The sequence below is a fragment of the Juglans microcarpa x Juglans regia genome, chromosome 3S (assembly GCF_004785595.1).
Source record: "Juglans microcarpa x Juglans regia isolate MS1-56 chromosome 3S, Jm3101_v1.0, whole genome shotgun sequence".
Classification (NCBI taxonomy): Eukaryota; Viridiplantae; Streptophyta; class Magnoliopsida; order Fagales; family Juglandaceae; genus Juglans; species Juglans microcarpa x Juglans regia.
In genome coordinates, this window is record NC_054599.1 from 3,861,450 (window position 1) to 3,878,822 (window position 17,373).

At 34.5% G+C, this 17,373-nt stretch overlaps 2 protein-coding genes across 2 annotated transcripts; both read left to right on the forward strand.

Annotated features, from left to right (window-relative positions):
- The first annotated feature begins 1,206 nt into the window (after positions 1-1,206).
- LOC121258122 (tRNA (carboxymethyluridine(34)-5-O)-methyltransferase-like) lies at positions 1,207-4,879 on the forward strand. Its single transcript, XM_041159497.1, is given in 4 exon segments — positions 1,207-1,329; positions 2,366-2,985; positions 2,988-3,483; positions 4,372-4,879. Coding segments are annotated over 3 exon segments (1,170 nt in total). The 5' UTR covers positions 1,207-1,329; positions 2,366-2,399; the 3' UTR covers positions 4,460-4,879.
- An 8,867-nt stretch (positions 4,880-13,746) lies between these two features.
- On the forward strand, positions 13,747-15,730 carry LOC121257080 (probable glycerol-3-phosphate acyltransferase 2). Its single transcript, XM_041157956.1, has 2 exons — positions 13,747-14,559; positions 14,657-15,730. Exons 1-2 carry the CDS (start codon positions 13,885-13,887, stop codon positions 15,548-15,550), a joined length of 1,569 nt encoding a protein of 522 aa, XP_041013890.1. The 5' UTR covers positions 13,747-13,884; the 3' UTR covers positions 15,551-15,730.
- The last annotated feature ends 1,643 nt before the right edge of the window (positions 15,731-17,373 follow it).

Sequence of the window (17,373 nt, forward strand, 5' to 3'; positions counted from 1 at the left end):
TCATTTAATTGGTATTCATTAATTTGATTTCAAATTTAATACTTATAGTGATACATGAGACGACGTCTACGGCTACCTCCGATGCAGTATGACTTTGTATTGGACCCACCATTGTCATGGTTTGCACAATTTCTTCCATAATTGTTTTTTGCATTTAAAATTTTGTTTCATTTTTATAACTTTTTAATTCTAATTTGTTTTATTTTTAACTTATTAATATTTCAGGTTTTATAACTTATTGACTTTTATGATCTTGATTTTCAGTCTCACAGCAATCGACATAACTCACCACTCAGTGAACTCACCGCTACGGCTCCACCCCAAAATAAAATTGATCAAATTGAAAAATTATGATTTTATTCATTTAACATTAATTGTAATGTTGCTACAATAGTTAATTGTATAATTTGTAATATTTATTTCTTTTAGAGGAGTTTGTAATAGTGTAATAGTTTATTAGTTCTCTTAATTTGTATAATTGTGAACAAAATATTTTAGCATAGTGCCTAACTGCCTTAGTGATGATTACTACTTAATTAGTTAATAACGTAATAGTTCAATGTATGATTCTATATATCCCTTATATATATATATTTTTTTTTCCTGTTTTTAAATATATATACTTTTTAATCTAAATAATGGGCTCAAATGGCCCAAAAACGAATTCTGGGCCCAAAGTGGCCTAAAAACCGATTCTGGGCCAATTAGGGCCCAGAAAAATGTACTGGGCCAAAGGCCCAGTATGGGGGCGGGGGGTGCGGACGGGTGGGGGTCCACCCCCGCACCCCGGCCCAACGGACGGGGGACCTCGCCCCCGCCATGCGGGGGCGGGGTCCGGGGAGAAATTCCCCACCCCCGCATATGCGGGGGCGGGGGGCGGGGGAGGGGTGGCCCCGCCCCGTAGGGGGCGGGTATCACCCCTACTTACTCCCGCGTCTCTTCTCTCCCTTCCTTCCTTTTCTCTTCTTTTATTCTTCTTTTTTTCTTCCTTTATTTGGATAGTAAAAATAAAGTTATCATGTTAAATAATTTTTTTAGACAATAAAAATTAAATTATTAATTAATATATAAAATATATTTGTAATATTTGTAAAATATTAATCAGGACTAGTCCAATATAGATTAACCTCAACTCACTTGACTAGGCCATTGTCAATGTTCTAATAAGCTTATCTGACGGTAACGTCGGTAAGAAGGGAGAAGCTCATGTTGTTTAACATAAGCCTTTCCTCATCTTATTACTTCCTCCGAACAAGTTGAATCTCTCTATCTCTCTCTCTCAAAACCCTAACCCTTTGTACCCTACAGATTCTATGGCTATTCGATCAGGTCAGAGTCTACTCTCTCGATTTATACATATATGGGTGTTAATTGATTGTATGCTTGAATTCTCTCATTTTCAATTAGCGCTCAGCTGAATTTTCTACTCTCTCCTGCTGTGAAATTTGAAATTGTATCTCGTAAATGTGTGCGTATGTGAAGATATTGCGTGTATAATTTCACTTCAATGGAGAGAATAAGATTTAGGATGATTAATTTTGTTCTCATGTTATGGATTTCTTGATGTTTGTAAAGCTTTTAATGGTTGCTGAGGTCTGAGAGGCCTTGCTGGAAAAAATTAGATAACTGTTCTGAATTTTACCTTCTTTCTTTTTTGAGAAAAAAATTCGATCTTTGTATTTTTCGTCCAGGTGAAGAAATGGAAACCTGCACTTCATTGAAATAAAACATTGTGAATTCAGATATTCGTAATCTCGGTTTTGACAAGGAACAACTTTGGGAAACTTATTCATTTTAGCAAAAAAAAAAAAAAAAAAATTTAAATAAATAAAGTAGCTATCTCGTATTCACATGGTCGGAAATTGAGAACATAATAAAATACTTCCTCAACTATGAATAACCTTGCAATCCTCACAGCAGCTTGGGTAATGATGTTTTATGAGTGTAGCATGTGGGGTTTCAGTATGGAAGAATGAAGCCTTTTTTGACAACTGTGTGGTCCTTGATTACTTCACCACTAAATCATGTGATGGGCGTACTTTGAAATGAGTGATCGTACTTGGGGATGGCTAAGGTGCTAATCACTTTTTGCCTTCCCCTCAATTTTTTTGGAATGCTGCTCACTTAAGAATAGGAATGTTATGGTTTTTAAGCCCTATAATGATTTTTCTGCTTTTCCCCAGTTTTGCCAGACATCTACTTTTGCATTTAATTTATGCAACAGGATTCAAATACTGTTTTGTTGAAGATACAGTTATTCCATATTTACTTAAAATGCCTCTATTATATGTTTTCTAGGTCCCTGAAACTTCATCTCTTCAAATTTGTGACATGAATGTCACTTATTATCCTTGGTCTTTGGCAGGGTCATTTCTGATTGCATTAAGATTTTCTATTTCATGCTTTATAAGAATTTAAGCGTGGTTAGGTCCTTTTATCGATCCCGGGAGGCCATTAGTGTACGCATTTCTGTTCATAGGCTCCCTTATTCAGGAATCTTCAGCACTATGAGAGACGTTGATATAAAAGGTGCTTCTAGTTTGTGTAGCGTTGTATCTGATGGAAAATCTGAAATCCCACAAATTGTATCTGTTGGTCAGAATACGGGAAAGTCACCCTTAAATGTACAATCCACCCCTGAAATCGAAAAGAGGTTTGTGCATCATGTGTATGATGCTATTGCTCCCCATTTCAGTTCAACCCGGTTTGCGAAGTGGCCAAAAGTGGCCACCTTTTTATCATCTTTGCCTTCAGGATCCCTCGTTCTCGATGCAGGATGTGGTAATGGTAAATACTTGGGTCTGAATCCTGATTGCTTTTTCATAGGAAATGATATAAGTGCTCCCCTTATCAAAATTTGTGCGGATAGAGGGCATGAGGTTCTGGTTGCAGATGCAGTAAATCTTCCATACAGAACTAATTTTGGTGATGCAGCAATCTCTATTGCTGTATTACATCATCTAAGTACAGAGACTAGGAGAAAAAAGCAATTGAAGAATTAGTTAGAGTTGTCAAAAAGGGAGGCCTGGTTCTGATAACTGTTTGGGCTGCAGAACAAGAGGATAGATCATTGGTTGCCAAATGGACTCCACTTACAGAAAAGTATGCTGAAGAGTGGATAGGACCAGGTAGTCCTCATGCTCGTAGCCCTTCATCCTTACTGTTACAAAGCATCCCTGAAAGTGAGGAGAATGGTTCAGGAGAGAATGTGAAAGATTCCGAGGAGAGTTCAATGGAGAAGATGCATGAAATCATTCATCTTACATCTCAAAGTAACAATGATTCAGTTGCCTTTAAACATGAAAAGAATACCAACAGTCAACAGGAGTATTTTGTTCCTTGGCACCTACCCTATCATCGTGCTGAAGTAAGTGGTGTTTCTGCTTCTGCTCTTGCAAATGGTCTGGCTAAGAAAGATGATAAGAAGGGTGCTGTAGTCTACAACAGATATTATCATGTTTTCAGTGAAGGCGAGCTTGAAAGGTGGCTTATTACTTTCTGTTATCTGTTTTCATTTGGACTTGAACTTTTTTTTTTTTTTTAACATTAGTCATTTTTCGTATAAATACTTGTTATGTGTGATTTTCTATCAATTGATTCTGAATCACTTAAAAAGGGATTTCTGGCCTAGTGTCTCCTCTTACTTGAATTGTCTGATATGTTGCCAGGTGGTATAGAATATGTGCCTGCCGGGACTTGATTTTAATGTATAATATAGATCCCTGATCACAATGTATTGTCTGCTCCATACTTACTGATTTAACATATCGCAAGAATATATTGGGATAACATTGACCTGCTTATGGAGAGTGAAGCAGGCAAGATATGGGGAGCAACGCAAGAGGACATGTATAAAAGAGATTTTAGTGATGAATTCAGTTTTACTATGCTTAGTTAGTACTCATCTGCGTGTGGGAGATTAAGATGCATTTTATATGATTAGGAATGTGTGGCTGAAAGTCAGATTTCCCTTCCACGATCACATAACATCAATGCTTATGTCTATGCAACTTTGTTCCATTAAGACTATTTACTGCACAGGGAGGGGGCCAATTGTGCTAACTGAAAGTCCTAACGTGAGAAGAGTCCCATTGATATCAGTGTTGAAGAAACTTTAAACAAATCCTAGGAAGTTCCAGTTAACACTTTAACTATTTTGAAGTGTGCAACTGGCCATAATTCTCCATTGTTTTCCCCGGCTTTTTTTAGTGCTATTCTGAGATTTATGTATAGAATGTATTAACTATTTTGCTTTTATATGATTTTAGAATCTCATTTTACTCTTCCCTCTGTTCATCGTTGCCTTGACATGCTTTTGTTTGCATGATTGATGATGTTTTCTTCCTTCTTGTTTGATGTTCCTTTCTGCAGGTTAGTATCTGGTATGGACAATGTAGTCATTGTTGATCGGTTTTATGACAAATCAAACTGGTGCATCATTCTTGAGAAAATTCTATGACTAATCAAACTTGATATCTTGCTGAGACAAATGGAATTATATATATATGAGAGACGGTTGATCTTTTATGCAAAGGGATGGGCTGCAAGTGGTGAAGGCTTGGTCCCATTTTGGAGTTGGGGAAACACTAAAAGTCTTGTATATGTGATTTGTAGTTGAGGGTTTGTTTTTGTGTGTTGTTTCTATTTTTTCTTTTTGTTTTTGACAGAGGGAGCACCCTGGACTGGAGGTTATTAAGCATTGGTATTCAAAGGGATGTATTTTACCATTACATGCATGGGGAGTTTGGGTAATTCAATGTATTTTAACCATGCATTGTTTAAGCTAGGGATGTTTTTAAAGGTGCTGCTATGAGGCCTAGAAAGAAAGAAAGAAATAGTAATAAGATGCTGCTATGTATGCATATGTAGTAGTAATCAACCACTGGATCAAATTTCTCTTCTTCTGTCGAGACATCCATCGAATATCAATATGCTATTTCTTTTTCCCCTCGGCATATCAATTGGTTATTATTACTACAAAAGAAGAACATTCGCAGTATGAGGAGAAATTAGAATGCAATGAACGAAGAATCCCCAAATAAGCTGTAACTCGAGATTCGTCTATAGTTTCATTCACAACTTAAAAATTCCATTTTTTTTTTAAAAAATACACTTTTAAAAACCTCAAGATTATTCCACCTCTCAACCAAACTTAAGATATTCTAAGATATTCTGTGAATAGTTATGAAAAAATAATAAAAAAATAATGATAGAATATTAAATGGTAGTGAAAAGTAGATAAAAAATAATAATAAAATAATGATAGTAATGATATATTCTTATAATACCTAAGATCTGAGTATCCAAACTAGACACTTTGGTTGATGTGTCATTTTTTTAGCTTTTTAACTACCAATTTAAAACTTGAGTCCCACATTGGATCAATTATCTTAATCATTATAATAATAATAATATATTTACTTTTTTAATGCATATTATTTATATTTATTTTTTTAAATACTTTCTTATTTTTAGCTTTATGATTTCCAACAACATATACACTAAAATACATAAAACAAATCCATCAATCTAAATTAACTTCATTTCCAAACACAACGCATCAAAATTTAAGTATAAAATCAACTTCAAGCTTGGTGCAAAAGTATAAAGGCAACAATCAACTACTTCCAACCAAGAAAGAAACGTGTTTTGTAAGACTTGTGCTGCTATTTTATCCTGAAGAAAAAAATTTACAGCATAGAAGGAAACTTCAAAACATGCAATTATAATAGGCCAACATTTTGTGCAATACCAATATCAATGCTGAAAACATCAAGTAAAACATACGTTTAGAAACTGGAAACGTGTACAATAATGTAGCTGTTTTCCAACCGAATTTCAGTTGGAAGTTGCAAACTCACTCAACTTACCTGTAGTTAGGTGAGGCGACATGAACAAGGACTCATACGAACAACAATATGGCCTCAGGCCTATGACATGTCTTTATCGTCGTAATTTAGCAGTAGCAATGATGCAGGAACAATCCAACTTCCAACCCATTTCCCATCTCAAGTAATAACTACTCCATTATTCATCAGTAAGCTCGAGAGTTTCGATGTGTCGTGACGCTTTATCTAAAGAGTTCTGTTATATATAATCACTTTTACATATTTTTTATAATTTCACTTATATGAATGGCTAAAATAGTTATTTTATATTAAAAAAAAAGTGATGCAGTCAATCGCATTAGTAGAATGCACAAAAAGTACATAAACGTGACTATACATAGAATTTTTGTTTGTAGAGTTCATAGACCAAAGATTCTATAAGTAGGGCTTAGTACATGCGGCAGAAAATATTGGAACACATATTAGTAGAAATGTCAACCTACTTTCTTAGAGTATTGGCAATGGTTTAGTCAAAAGTAAAGTCAAGTTTTTTTTAAAATCACATGATTTGCCTTTTGCCTGGATTATCAATATATTAGCTAAAATAATAATAATATATTAATTTTTTAATAATAATATATTTTTATTAAAAATATTTTCATATTTTCTTATTATACTAACTATATATTAATTAATAATTTAATTTTTATTAATAATTACTAACCTGTCGAGACTCAGGAGTAGATTCACGAGGGAAATGAAATTGGAGCTGTTGTACGGACCAATATTTGGAATAAAATAATTATTTGCCTATGAACAGTTTAACGCCAAATATGACTTTCCCTTTGGATTTACTATAAATCAACATCTCAACTTCTTCCTTTTGACTAGTCTTGACTAGTCTAATGTAGCAGTTTTAAAGGGAAATGAGTCATATTTTTTTATCAATCCTGCTACAGATACTCGCTGCTGGGTACCTTTTGGAAAATCGGTTGAGATGGCCAATGCCACATCAACTGATATTATTATTTAAAAAAAAATCGATTTTGGAAGTAGAAATCAAATCCAGCGCCAAAATCGATCCCCCATCGTAGAAGAAGCAAGGTCTTCTGTGCCATCGTACACCCATCGCAGAAGATCGTTGACCATTCCTCATATTCCTCATATTTTGCATCTACCAGCGTTGGGTGCCGTCAAAGAAATAAGCTCCATCGTGTCGTTGAAGAAATAAGTCCCGACGTTGTCTCTATTTTTCTCGTTGTGCATTCTGTGTGGAATATGTTTGTTCACTCAATGTTGTTTGGAATTATGGCATTTCAAAGCTATTGTCAGAGGAATGAATATGCTTCGTTAAGCTAATTGCAACTAGAGTCAGAGGCTCCAAAATGAGCAAAGTCTCTACAAACTATCCACCTTCATAGCTTCCACAATTACACTGCACATATAGTTGATCATTAAGAAATGGACTCCCAAAAGAGTAACTCATTCAGTGAAAACAATTATAGATAACAAGCATCGCTAAAGCCAGCAACTTTGGTGTAACATACTAGTTTTAGTTTTAGGGTACATCAGTAAATTTCCTGGAAAATTTTTATTTTATTATAGTTTTATCAGAATTTATATTTATTTTATTTTTTAACAATTACTATTATAATTTTATTTGAATTTACTAGAGTTTTGTTTTAATAATTATTATTAAATTTTATCAAATTTACGTTCACTAGAGTTGGTTTGAAATTTAAAGTTTATATTTTTCTCTACCTCCACCGAACCTTATCTCTTGTTTTTAGCTTCTATTTTGCACACTTTAAACCACAAATCCGTAAGTTTCATCCCATTTTCTGTCGAATTTGAAATTCTAACCTTATATTCAGCCTCATCCCTAGCTTTGTAAATTCAAATTCTAGTGGAAACTGACTCTGTTAATGAGTAACGATTTCCACTCTGCACGTCTCTACCATTCTAGAATTTTCCTTATATTTCCTCTATCAGCTACCATTATAAATCTGGCTTACCTCGTGTACAAGAGGAGAAAACTCGAAAACACCGTGAGCCACCCACTTCCTTTTCGCAGCAACTCCACGCTGCTCAGAGGCGCCGAACTCCCTCTCCGGCGTCACAAAAGGTGCCGATCAGCCCAGCTCCAGCTCAGCCACTCCTTTTCGATAAGCCGACCGCCGCCAACCTCATATTTTTCCCTCTCTTTTGTTTCGGTCTTGCAGTTTCTCTCTCTAAACTCTCTTTCTCTCTCCCTCACTCGGTGCCGCACCACCATAGGAACTCCGAGTCGCGTCGCCTGTCTCTCCCAGCCACCCGGAGTCACCGTCGCACTCAGACCTCTCTCGGTAAGTCTTCCGATCGCAGAACCCCTCTCTCTCAAAAGTCAGTTTTCTTAAATAAATATATTAATCAAATACTATTTTTATAAGGATGTTTTGTAAATATTTTGTTAATATTCCTTTGTCTATTTAGTAGAATTTAATAAAATTATTATGTTAAGAATTTAATAAAATTATGATGTTAAGAATATTTAATAAAGTTTATTAGGTTTTTTATAAGATTTAATAATTATGTTAAGAACTGAAACTTAGTCTAAGAATTTAAGTTTTATGAATTTTTTTAAAATAGTTGAGTATTCATCTAAACTATAAATAAGTATTTTAAGTAATTTAGATACCAGGATTTATTGAATTGTTTAACACTATCTTTTAGATTGTAGATTTAATTAAGTAGGATATTAGTACTTATGTGATTCAAAACTAATTTAGTGATAGTTATTATTTCATATAGGTTTCAAGTTACGAAGTGTTATTCAAGAAGACACGCAGCGAGGTAAGTAATTTGATCACAAGCTTAGGTTTATCACAGTTCATTTCCAGCCAATTATTTATGCACCACTCATGTTATATGCAAACATATCATTCAGCATAGCATACGATCATGTCATTCCGCATCATGTTTAAATTCAGAAATTATGATTATGTATGTAGTATGTCATGCATCTCATGTGTATAAAACACATAAACCATCTTAAATCCAAGTGAAAGATAAGATCAGATCAGTTAATAAGATGGCCATTCAGATGCATGGTCTCAATGCAGTTCAGTTTCAGGGTGGATGTGCAAGCCACCAACTCAGTCGTGGTCCACCATAGCATGCCAGAATACTATCAGCGGCTCCCCTTGCGGCCACGGGATGTGGGGCCGGTGCACAACCTCGCACACAGGGTTAAGTGTGTTGGCCAGTCAGATAAATCAGATCAGTCAGATCAATCAGTTAATTCAGTTAAACAGTCATGCATAGCACAAGCATCAGTATGAATAGTCATGATTTTAAACTCTCAGCATGAAAGTTTTTATGAAAACCTTATATTTAGTATGTTTACGTTGTGATTGATTCATTGCTGAGTCTTCGACTCATTTTTGTTTATTTTCATGTTTTAAACCACCCATGTGATGATGATGAATACGAGCAGGTAGGCCAGGAGTAGAAGGAGCATTAAATTTTTGTTCAGACTTTCTAAAATAAAACATGTTTTTATGACATGAGTTTCATTTAGTTTATTTCATTTAATGTTTTTGAAAGACTTTTTATTAGACATTTTCTACAAAATAAATTGCTGATTTCATTTATGAAATTTGAGATCTCTTGCTGGATTTTATTTTTATGAAAAGTACGTGACAGTCCTAGCCTACGGGAAGGGGATGTTACATTTGGCTTCTTCGACCCAGGAACATGCACTGCATCATCCTTCAATATTCCCCGCTCATAGCCTTTCTTCTCCACTATATTACTCCTTGAAGTTTCCATCCCATCTGACAACATATTTCTAGTTTTATCGAGAAAATACAATTACTAAAAAAGCTCACAGAAGCAATAAAGCTTCAAGTTTCGCCGAAAAAATAAATGTCTGATATTTTGAGAAATTTTGGATCTGGGTAGTGTATGATAGATCTGATTGATCAGTCTAGGAAAGATCTAAATTAAAATTTTATGTAATAGCGAAGACGAAGAAGATGAGAAGAAGATGCAAACCGGTAGATGAGAAGTCCCTATCTTCGTGTTTCGTCTGAATCTGTTTCATGGGTATACGAAAGGGAGTGCTGCGTCGTTTTAGATAAGAAGAAGATGAAAAAAAATTCAAAATAGATAACGAGAAGAAGAATATGAGCTTCATGGTTCTTTGTGGAGGTACAAGAGAAGAAGATGTGAAGAAGAAGATGACATCAGTCTCCGTGAGTTTCTTAAGCTTACTGCGTTTCACCTAGCTAAATTCAACAAAACACCCCGTTTTATTTTTACACATGGATGGACGTGTACGCGGGGGTTCCCAACCTCGGGTGAGAGTAGAGTTTTTCTTTTTTGATTGACTGGCATTTGGCTAAGCTAATGCCAGTGCTCTTAAAGTGGTAACTGATGCCAAGTGACATGGAGTTTAGTCTAATTTTTGGCGAAGTAATACATTTAAGTCTCAATTGCAAAAACAATTTAAAAAAAATGGATCATAGAAAGTGTGAAAATTTTATTTTTACTCAATATAATTCACATTTTTACACCACTGAGGTAGTAACTCAGTTAGTACGAGCTGGTATTTCATAGTTTCGAGGTTAGAAGTTCGAGAGGATCTAAGCTAAAACCACTTGTAGTAGTAAAGCCTAATCCTTAGGCCATGGAGTGAGCTTTGGATTAGTTGGATACTTTAGGGGTACTGTAGTGACGGGCTCACCCTTAGAGCAGTAGCTATGGCTCAAATTGAATATTTCACAACGGAAATAGGCTCCTATAATTACGGCCAAAAAAGATTACTACACTGGTCGCCTCCGCCTCCCATTGAGACCTTGCAAAAAAAAAAAAAAAAATCATATTTTTACAAGATATTTGTACGTTTAAGCCTTAAACCTAGCATATATTTGTTTTTTCGCAATTATTAGGCCACGATTGGATTACAAGATCACTTTATTCTATTTCAAATTAGTTCTAGTTCAGTTATATCAATTAGATGAGATGAGATAATATAAGATAAAAGCTGAAAATTAAATAAAATATTATTATAATCTAATTTTTTAATATAATTTTTATTTTGAAATTTGAAAAAACTAAATTGTTTATTATATCTTGTGTGTGAGTTTAGAAAAATTATAACGATTATATGAGATGAGATGAGATAACCAAACTAGACCTCAATTTATTTTTGGTATTCACTATTTTTTTAACTTTTTATAAAAAGTTAAATCATTCTCAGTCTACTTTATACATTTAAATACATATCTTAACTTATTTGGGTAGTCACTACAAATACATATCTTAACTTATTTGGGTAGTCACTACTATTCACAAACAGTTCACCAATATTTACAAACTATTTACTACTATTCACAGATTATCTGAGATCGTCTTAATATTCAAATGTAGCCATACATGCAAATACATTTCAATAGGACCCACAAGAGACTACTATTCACAGATCAACTCAGATCATTTAATTTTACCTTAGCATCCAAACACAGTCTTAAGAGTTAAGATACTCTTAACACGCGTGCGATCTATTTTACTAATTTTTTATAGGAGAAATGATTTGTACAAGCTCTAAATAGATAAACCTCATGGAAGTCCTTGTAAAAAAGTAAACCTCACCTTGAAAAAGTGTAAAAAAACTATTCTTTATTAGTGAGACTTACTTTTTTACAAAGAACTTCTATGGAACTTGTTTATTTAGAGTTTGTACGTAACATTACTCTTGAAATATAATTGTATAAATAATTATAAAAATAATTGTATGTATTTCATTTTCTAAAAATTATTTACAAATTTGAAAAAAAGAAATTATGAAATCAAGCAATATTGAAGAATTAGAGGGGTTTGCCAGAGGTGTCTTTTACAACACCAATTAAGTAGCACTAACTAGTTGGGGATTGCGTTCAAATGATATATATAGCTAATGTATTTTTCAAATACACTTCAAAAACTTTGAAACAATTGGAATTTTTCAAATACACCAAAAATAGAAAATTTGAAACAATTGGAATTTTTTTAGATTGGATGATCTAGTATGTACAGAATCAATCATTTCTTCTCCTCTTTTCTTTTCTATGAATGTTTAAAAACATAAGGCAATAAATTAAGAAATCAAACACACAATTCTATTGCAACAGAAAAATAAAGCGATGTTCAACAATAGGTAGATTTGGTACGAAGTGAAATTTAATTATTTAATTATATTCTAACAGTAACAGAAGATCCTCTCCTGAAGAAGAAGCTCCCCAAATAAAAGAGGTAGGTGAGAGTTGGCCTTGAAGAGTTCGTTAAATGAAAATAACATCATCTTAATCCTGAGGATGATCTGTGTTCGAAGAATATGACTACTATCTTAATTTATGATTTGGAAATCTAACCCCCAACCAAAAGTCTAGCCCCTAATTATATGCAATAGTTGGTTGGTGTCTCACCATTTATTAGGAATTTTTATTTTTCCTGATCTTTCAATAAGAGAATGTTCCAATTATATCTTCTAAGAAAAAAAAGATCACAAAACGATAATAGTCATGATCATGCTAGCATCTTGCATTTTGGATTATCTTGCAAGAAGAGAGGTAGGCCTCATAATCATTTGAATAGCAAGATGAGATGAGATAATTTGTAAATAGTAATTAAATTATCTGTAAATAGTAGTAAAATAGTTTGAATTAAGATGTGTTATAGAGTTTTGGAAAAGGAGAGAGAAAAAATTGAATAAAAATAAATTATAAAGTTAAAATATTGTTATAACATAATTTTTATTTTGAAATTTGAAAAAGTTAAATTATTTTTTATGTTTTGTTAGGAAGTTTAGAGAAGTTGTAATAATTAAGTAATGATTAGATAAAAAAAATAAAAATTTAAAATTAAAAAATATTTATATTTATAATGTTTAAATATTAAAATAATATAAGAGTATCTTGCTATCCAACCAAGCCTAGTGAAGTGAAATCGTAGGCATTTCTTGAAATGGGCTTTAATTACATCAGCATGACCAAATCTCTTCTTGTATCAGAAATCCATTAGCAAATCATTAGAATTAGTTCTACAGCAACATGACCAATCATTCTTTGGCACATGTCCTTTAACTGGCCATGTGTGAGCCACGTTTGTCATAAAAATAGAATAAAAAGGTAAGAAAATATCACAAAAATGAAAAAAAAAAAACTAAGAAATACAAATAAATATAAAAACAAAAATAAAACCTAAAAATAAAATTTCAATTAAAATTTTAATTTTGAGAAAAAATGATCAATTTTTTATTTAAGAGTTTATATTTTGAAACTTGGTTTTTTTTTTTAAGCATAGCCTTCTTCAATTAATATTTGTAATGAATTAGATATAGAAGAAAGAAGATGATATATATATGATAAAGGAGAGAAGGCAAATATTCTAGACATTTTAACTCTAAATTGTCTAATATTTATTTTCAAATCCATTCAAATTATTTTTTAAGCACAAGTAACCGAATTTATAAGCATTTAACTCATTAATGGTGTATGTGACTCATCAACAAGAACAAAACTCATATATTAAAAATTATATATATACTAAGACCCACGATGCGGTCATGGTTCTCTGAAGAGTTTATCCACGACGTTGGGTCTCTAACGATCATAGATAGACCTATGGCGCAGCTGTGGGTTCAGTTATGAAGATTGAGACCTCAACATTGAAGACCCATGCATATAGTTGTTGGTGGTCTCTATGCATCATCTTCAAAGTGGTTTATTTGTGATTGAAGTTATTGTGTTTAGTTGAACAGGAGGGGGACCCCAACGGTTGGTTGGGCAAAGGATTCAAATCATCACCCATTTAGGGTTGATAGCAAGCCTAACTGTGTGTTCCATTAATATAAAATTCAATTGATTTCTTGTAAATTCAACTGTTTTAAGAAATGGTACATAACATTCTACCTGGTGGTCCATCTAATGATTTTGTACATGCCCCACCTTTGTTTCCTCTGTTCACCAGTCTCACTTAAATTGCGAAGTGATATGGATAGAGGTTCATCGTAGCCGAGTGCCAAAATAAAGAAAGAATGGCTGGAAAACCAATGCCACAAAAAGCCCAGTTCTTGTTTGGACTTCTGAGAGGGCCACTGAATCGGGTCTTTCCCAAGTTAAAATATCATACGTACACCTCTCCTGTCCTTAGAGCAGAGGATCTTACAAACAAGACATTGGTTTTTGACTCGGAGGGTACGCTGCTGAGATCATCTTCGTTTTTTCCGTACTTCATGCTGGTGGCCTTTGAAGCTGGAGGACTCTTGAGAGCTATCGTTTTCTTTCTTTTGTACCCTCTGGTTTGTTTGTTTGGTGAAGAGCTGGGGCTGAAGATTAAGGTTTTCTTGTGCTTCTTTGGGATCAGAAAAGAGAGCTTCAGGATCGGAACGTCTGTTTTGCCCAAGTTCTTCTTAGAAGATGTTGGATGTGAAGGCTTTGAAATGGTGATGAGTTCTGGGAGAAAGGTTGCAGTGAGTAACTTACCTACAGTCATGGTTGAAGGGTTTTTGAAAGACTATTTAGGGGTTGACGCTGTTGTGGGGAGAGAGTTAAAGGTGGTTTGTGGGTATTTTTTAGGGTTAATGGAAGACAAGAGAGCAGATGGGACTCTTTTAAATGAGATTCTTGGTGAGGAGAAAACTTGTTCCGGTATTATTGCTAGTGTTTGCCACAGAAAGGTTCTTGATCAGCATCCCTTTACTCATTGCAAGGTACTCTCTATCACGTTGAGCCATCTCAATTTAGAAATCTCTTATAGTCCTAGTAGATACTTGTGTTCTTAACAATCATGTGCATGTGTTTCACCAGGAGGTTTACTTGGTGAGTAGAGCTGAGAAGAGGAACTGTCATATCCTTCCAAGGGTGAAATATCCAAAGCCATTGATCTTCCATGATGGAAGATTGGCATTCAGGCCAACCCAACTGGACACCTTAGCTATGTTGATGTGGATTCCTTTTGGGATTTTCATTTTCCTCATCAGATTCAACTCTGGCAGATCATTACCAAACTGTATGTTGAATCCAATACTGGCCTTCACTGGGATAAGAACCACTGTTTCAAGACCCAATTCCCCTACTCCTTCAACCAATATTAATGAAAAAACACCCAATGGCGTACTCTATGCCTGCAACCACAGAACTCTGCTCGATCCACTTTTTCTTGATCTTGTTTTGAATAATTCACCCTCTGCGGTCACATACAGCATAAGCAGGTTTTATGCAGCAGTTTCTCCAATCAAGAACGTCAACTTAACAAGAGACCGGGAAAAAGATAGAGCTGCAATGCAAAAGTTGCTAAGCCAAGGTGACCTAGTGGTTTGCCCTGAAGGAACCACTTGCAGGGAACCTTATTTACTAAGGTTTAGCCCTTTATTTGCAGAGCTGACAGATGACATAGTTCCTGTAGCCATAGATTCGCAGGTAAGTATGTTTTATGGAACAACAGCCAGTGGGTTTAAATTCTTAGACCCTGTGTTTTACCTGATGAATCCGTTTTCTTCCTACACTTTGAGAATTCTTGAGAAGTTGCCGGGCTCACACACGTGTAAGGTTGGTGGGAAATCCAAGTTTGATGTAGCCAATCACGTGCAAAAGGAGATAGCCAGAGCTTCAGGGTTCGAATGCACCAGTCTTACTAGAAAAGACAAGTATATGATCTTGGCAGGTAATGAAGGAATAGTTCAGGGTCGTAAAGGACTATGAACAGAAGTTGCAAAAACATGCTTTGTTTTTTCTTTATTTGCTGTAAAAATTTTATATATGGGCGCAATAATCGCATCCAGCAGGGAAAGATGCAGTAAAAGAAAATGGGTAACCTCTTATATTGTATGAAACTGTACATGTATGAAAGAAGAGTACAGCCACTGCGGCCAGATTTTCTCTCTCTCTCGAGCAAAAGCAAGCGTATTAGAGTGCTAAACTTTTGACAGCTCAATGGTTTAAAGCATCATTTGGAAGTGCAGATAGACCCAATGGTTATAGTGTAAGAAACTGTTCGAAAGGAAAAAAAATTATGATCACTCCATATTACCATCCTACTCTCAAATACATCTTAAAACGGACTTCATATAATGGGAATATATTTTTGGATGGCTTTTAACAATTTTCTGGAAAAAAAAAAGGAACTGATAAATCCAAAGCACAATACACCTAAGCCTCACACTCTTATGGCAGAGAACACACGTAAAACAGAAAAGAAACTATGAGAACAATTATCTCTTCATTGTATGTATATTGTTCTCTGCTCTTCTCCCATCAACTTTAAAATAAGTAAGAGCTACACATTCTAGACTCTAGGAGAGACAAAGCATGGCAACCATTATATTTGACAGACAAATGAAATTTCACATGACCTGGTAACCAGAGGCTTGTCTATATGGTTGAAAAATAAGGCATGCATTTAATGTCTTCAACTGAGAATTGGCAAAAGCAAGTCCAGTAATACTTCTGAGTCAGCCGGCTCTAAGTAGTCTCTGGCAAATGCTCATTCTTGCCAAAATCTGCAGTATACCTTAGCATTGATTCAGCTAACAGTAATTTAATAACAAAATTCACAACTTATCATGACCAACCTCAGGATGATATAACAGGTGAATTGCATTTGAGGACAGGGCTCTATACTTGGAGAGAGTATGTGCAGGTGTGTATGCATATGCTGCTAGGAGGTATTCAGACCATGGCTTGAAAGATAGTCTTTTGTTATTCTCTTTGTAGACTTAACACTTCTCTAATATGTTTAGAGATTAGAATATAGAATTAAAGCAAAAAGTTCTCGAGCGCATGTATTTTTGTCCGCTATTCAAAGGCTAATCACACACTCAATGCAACCCTGACATTCAGATCAACAATAATTCCTCCATTTCTCAAAAATCAACAGGCAGCTACCTCCAACTTTTCCTCAATGTTCCCCGGAGAATGGCATCGTAGTGCAGGCCCAGATCATGTAATACAAACAAGTGGAAAGGTTATAAGAGGCTCCGTATAAGGAAGAGCCAACTGATACGTGCAAAAGAATAAAAATGGACATGAAGAAATCAAAATCCCTATCAAGAAACTAAACTCTAACCAAACAAAGAGGCCCCGGAACTTCTTTCCAACTCTTTCCTTAACAAAACACACCTAAAAATTTCCGACATAATAATATAACATGGAAACAAGATCCTCTGTGTTTTCTCCCCTTTATATTCTGCACTACACACTTGACATAAGCATAATTTGCTTTTTCCTACTCTACTGGTTCTGTAGGGGTGTAAATCAGTCCGGTTTGACCTGGGGATTATGAACCCTTCATTTTTTCAGACCGGTAGCAATCGGTCCAGTCCGGTTGGTTCGGCTAGTTATTTTGTTTTATCTTTTTTTTTTTACAAATAAATTAATAAAAAAATTATTTAAATTACTAAAATTAAAATTAAGTGAATTATTAATGTAGATTATGTAACTAACTCATTAAGAAAATATTTCACTATAATTATATTTATGATATTGATAATTACTACTTACTAACCTAGACTTTACTTTTTAGTATG